The 5,148-nt window shown below is 34.1% G+C and overlaps 1 protein-coding gene across 1 annotated transcript; it reads right to left on the bottom strand.

Annotated features, from left to right (window-relative positions):
- On the bottom strand, positions 1-1,137 carry LOC127103817 (uncharacterized). The gene is made up of 4 exons (XM_051041060.1): positions 687-1,137; positions 532-602; positions 322-399; positions 1-237 (listed from the first exon to the last, which is right to left on the bottom strand). Exons 1-4 carry the CDS (start codon positions 1,135-1,137, stop codon positions 1-3), a joined length of 837 nt encoding a protein of 278 aa, XP_050897017.1.
- Positions 1,138-5,148: the final 4,011 nt, after the last annotated feature.

Raw genomic sequence — 5,148 nt, 5'->3', positions numbered from 1 at the left:
TCATATATCATCAAAATATTCCTCCAATTCTTCATTTTCATCATCTTCTTCAACATCTTCTACCACCACTTGTTGTGCCCTAGATGTACTTGCATCTTCAAGTAGTCTTGACCTCCTAGTGTAAATTACAGGCTCATTAACCCCACTTACTTTGGTAACTTGTGCCCAAGTTAAATCATCATCTTCATGAACCAAATCTTCTTGTAAAGGTTCACCATCTTCTCTCATCTCTCCCATCTCTTCCACCAACCATTAAGTGTGATAATTAATTTCACCAAATTCCATAGGATCAATCTTGTCCCGAATTTCAAATCTTTATACCAATGCTTGGTTATACTTTATGAAAACTAAGTCTTGCAACCTTTGATGCTCCAACTTATTTCGCTTCTTGGAATGAATCTAAAATACAATAATTTGAAGTATTAATTTAATAATACTTGAATGTAAGATAATTTAATATCCTATTAAAAAATTAATACTTACATGCTCAAAGATGCTCTAGTTACGCTTACATCCGAAAGCACTGCAAACCAAACTCAACATTTTAACAACCAACAATTGCAAATCAGGAATTTCAGCTCCATAAGACTTCGACCATTCAGCTGCAAGTAAAAAAATCAATAATTGTCGACTTGGAGCTAATTGTCAAATTCTAATAATTGCAAAAAAATTAACTTCGATCTTACTTGGAGCTAATGTCATCCTTTGTCTAATTACCACTCTTATACCAAAGAGACCTGTAGCACCCTTATACTGTGCCAATTGGACTGAAATTTTGTCTTCCACTTCATCACTTTCACTAAGTGTCTCAATGCATTTACGGAGGCCTCTCACCAATTTAGGACCATTCTCAATTTCTGGTTTCTCATAATAATATTCAGGATTGAGATAGTAACCTGCAGAATGTAATGGATGATGAAGTTGACACTCCCATCTTTTATCAATGATGTCAAACACGGCTTTATACTTGCTTGAATTTGAATTAAAAGCTTTTTCAATTGATTCTTTGGCTACCCCCATTGCAGCATATATGTAACCCATTGCGGGTTTTCTTTCGTTATCAACCATTCTTATCACATCTACAAGAGGCGCTATGACCTTAAGAGTGTACACAACATCACTCCAAAATGATGCCATAAGTACAATACTAGTTGCCCTTTTTTCCTTTAGTATCCTTGGCACACTTGAAACTCACCCATTCATCACAAGTGAACATCTCTCTAAGCTTATTTTTTAGCTCTAGCAACCTTTGTAGAGTAAGGAAATATGTAGAAAATCTTGTCACTCCATTTTTAACCAATTCAACATTGTCGGTAATAATTCTCATTAGATTCAAAGAAAATGTGGGGTTATAAATGTAACCCCAAACCTTAACTCCATTTTTTTATAACCTTATCAACCTTTGGAATTTTTCCTATGTCTTCTAACATAAGGTCGATACAGTGGGCTGCACATGGAGTCCAAAATATGTTTGGCCTTTTGGAAGTTAATATTTTACCCTCTGCTACATAATTACTTCCATTGTCGGTAATCAATTGAACAACATTTTGTTCACCCATTTCCTCAATAAAAGTGTCCAACAACTCATCCAGCTTATCCCCGTCTTAGCATAGTCAGAAGTATCGACACTTTTCACAAACATGGTTCCCGCCGGACAATTGACCAAGAAATTTATCAAGGTTCTACCTTTTCTATCCGTCCAACCATATGACATAATTGAACATCCCTATTTATTCTTTTGAACCTTGTGATTCTTCAATAAATCTTTTGTATATTCTAACTCCTTTTGAAGGAGTGGAACCCTAAGTTCATGAAAACTTGGCGGTTTCAAATGAGGACCATAGCTTCCAACATCAACTTAAAGGCTTTTTCATTTCCTACGTTAAAAGCAATTCCACATGTATAAACAAAGCGAGCAATATATTGCACGGTTCTTACCCTCGCTTCTTTATCACAAGCATCATTGAGGCTTGTGTCCTTAGTCTTCTTAAAGACTAAATCCAATGGTCCTTTAGTCCTATTGACAGCCATTGAAGATGTCTCAGCAAGCCTCTTTCCGCTTCGAATTCGACTTATTTCCTCAATTTCATTTGTCTCATCCGCATCTAACTGGACCAACACTCCTTCTATTCCTCTTTTAATCCTCTCTTTCTCAACCATGTCGGCATGTAATATTATTTTAACTTCCGCCGGTATTTTCAAGCAAGCAACTACATCACCTTTTATTCCTAATTGATGCTTTTTTGCTCTACTAATTCCCCCACTACTAGTCATATTACAAAAATCACATGTCACCTTCTTCTTGTTATTTATATCCTTCCAATGATTATATTTCCATGCTATATCAATATTAACACTGCTTGGTTTGAAGGTTTGACCACATGAAGCAACCGAAGTAGAATTCGGTGTAGAGGAAGATGTTGCCATGGTCCTTTTATAAAAATACACATAATAAATAAAATTATAAATATAAACCGAAACAAAGTTAATAAACATAGAAAATAAAGATAATATGAAATGAACATAACATATAAAATTTGTTTATATATTTCTCAGTATTAGAGGTTGAAATAAACATAACAAATAACAAATAACAAATAAAATAACATAGGAAATAAACATATCAAATAAAATTAATATAAATGTAATTAAAATAAACAAAAAGTTAATATTATGAACATAACAAACAAAGTTAAAATAATAAACATAACAAACAAAGTTAAAATAAACGATGTTAAACAGAAAGTTAATATTATAAATAGAAAGTTAATATAAATATAATAAACATAACTTACAAAGTTAAAATAATACAGAAAAATAGAGGAGAGGAGGAGAGGAGAGAGGGAGACCGCCGGAGGAAAGAGTATCAGAGAAATTGCCAGAGAGATAGTGCGCGCCGGAGAGATAGCCGGAGATGGAGGAGAGCAGTGAGGAGAGCAGTGAGGAGAGTAGGGAGAGTGAGGAGATGAAAAGTGTGAAGAAAGGAAAAGAGGAGCTAGGGCAAAGGCAGACAATGGTAAGTAGAAGAGGAAAACAGAAAAAACCTTTTAAAAGTTTTAAAATATAAGGGTAAAATAGTAATTTTGAAGAAAAAAATTTTAAAAAAAGAAACGGCGGCGACCGCTCCGCCCCAGGTGCGCGACGCGACCCGCGACCCGGGATCTCGCCGAAATCGGCCGCGATCTCAGACTGGGAAACGCTCCCCCTTTTGCGCGTGGGGAGGGGCCGCTCCGGCCGGATCGCCCTGGATCGCGCCGGGAGCGGCCGCTTTTGATAACTTTGGTGATGAGTTTGTAACCAATTAGGGTAGACCTAGGCGGTTAGGTCAGAGCTGTTAGGGCAAGTTAGGCTCTGTTAAGTTTTCATGAGCAAGGTTTTTAGAAGTTAGTAAATATGTTAGCTTTTGTTAGATGCTAATAGATGTTTGGATTAACTTCTGTTAGAAATTGTTAATTCAGTTGTAGTCATTCACAATAGCTAAAATTATGTTTGATTTGTTAGGGTTCAGTTAATTTTCTGTTCAATTTGTGTTGTTAATTAATGTGCTTTAATTGATGTGGTTGTTTAATTGCTCAACTGAATTAGATGTTAGTACGAGTTTTGATTAATTAGTCAATGGAATGAGTTAGTTAGTGTATGTTAATACTGTTAGAGCCCTTTTTAGGTTCAGTTAGCATCAGTTGTATTTATAGGTTGAGAGAAAAATGAGTTAGTTAATTGTTAGGGTTAATGAAGTTTGAATGGTCACTAGGTGACCCTGTTAAATTAGAATTTGAAATGTTTTCTAGTATATGACCATAGAATCAATTAATTCATGAAACACAAGTTATTGTATGTATTGGTGTGGAAAATTGGCAAAACAAATGACTCAGTTAATTTTCTTGTTCAAACTGTTTAGTGTAGAATTCTGTGAAGTTATAATTAGTTGCTAGCGTAGTTTGGAAGAATGAGTTAACTAATTTATTTTAAAATAGTTAATATATCTATTAAAATAATTTGGTATGCAAAATGCCATTAGGTTAGTTTGGATTAAAAAATTGGTTAGTGGCTATGAAGATTTGAACTTGGTATGACAAGTTATGCTACATAAGGTGGAGTTTGGATAGTGATGGTTAGTATTAGGATGAGATTGTTGGTGATTATTTTATGAGAACGATGCAATAATGAGTTGTTTAACTGTTTTTTGTTTAATTAGATGTTAATGAGTCAAGTTAGTTATTCTAAGAGCTAGAGTTAAAGTTAGGGACTGTTATTGTTATTGCTTGTTAATACAAAATGAATGTTATTGAATTGTTAATGTGAAATGTCATGAATGTTAGTCTTGAATGAAAATTATCCTACATGTTATGTTGGGTTAATTTGAATGTCTTGGAATATTGGTTCTAATTATGTATTGTGGTTATATGTTGTAGGGATGATACATGGTATGGAATTTTCACAAGGCCATTCATGAGCAAGATGACACTTTGAACAAAATCAAGACTCATTAAGGAATTTTTAACAAGAAGAGATGGCTTAAGAATGGAGAAGATGTAAGACTTAGGGTTAGGATTAGTGGTTGACTTTGGTCAACTGTTTGACCAAAAAGTCAATAGTTGACCAGAGTCAACTTTAGGTTAAAATGTGTATTTTTATGGAATTTGTAATTTGGATTTGGATGTTGTAATGAATGATTTGGATTTGTGAACTAAGAAATATGTTTTTACTCTAAACCTTGAACTTGTCTGAACACTGGAACTTTAACATAAACTTGAATTTGAAAGCTCTTGATCCCATATCATGCCATGAATTAACAAAATCAAAGATGATCACCAAATAAGGATGAAAATGGCTAACAAAAGTTACCCCTCAATGGTTGACTTTCAGGGACTAGAATAAAGACTTATAGCTAAAATGATCAGAAGTCGAAAACCAAATATTTAGGGTTCATATGAAAACTTGGATCAAGAACCATAAATGTCCAAATGAAGCATCATGGATACAAGCTTGCTAATCACCTTAATGCTTTGTAACCAGGACCTTTGAATCTAATGATGGAATTTGAAGCATGCACTTGTGATTTAAAGACCTAAGTGAATGTGTCATGAATGTGCATATGAATGAATGATAGTATCTAAATGTCTGGTTAATAAGAGAATTATGTATGTA

This window comes from Lathyrus oleraceus, chromosome 7 (genome assembly GCF_024323335.1).
Source record: "Lathyrus oleraceus cultivar Zhongwan6 chromosome 7, CAAS_Psat_ZW6_1.0, whole genome shotgun sequence".
NCBI lineage: Eukaryota > Viridiplantae > Streptophyta > Magnoliopsida > Fabales > Fabaceae > Lathyrus > Lathyrus oleraceus.
The sequence above is the reverse complement of the archived record's forward strand: the minus strand, read 5'-3'. Positions and strand labels throughout refer to the sequence as shown.

Excerpts from the sequence above, each read along its gene's own strand:
- LOC127103817 (XM_051041060.1), bottom strand. The coding sequence starts at position 1,137 with ATGGCATCATTTTGGAGTGATGTTGTGTACACTCTTAAGGTCATAGCG. Across the intron at positions 603-686 it reads AAGGATGACATTAGCTCCAA|CTGAATGGTCGAAGTCTTAT; the intron begins GTAAGATCGAAG and ends TTTTACTTGCAG. Across the intron at positions 238-321 it reads TAAAGTATAACCAAGCATTG|ATGGGAGAGATGAGAGAAGA; the intron begins GTATAAAGATTT and ends TTGGTGGAAGAG.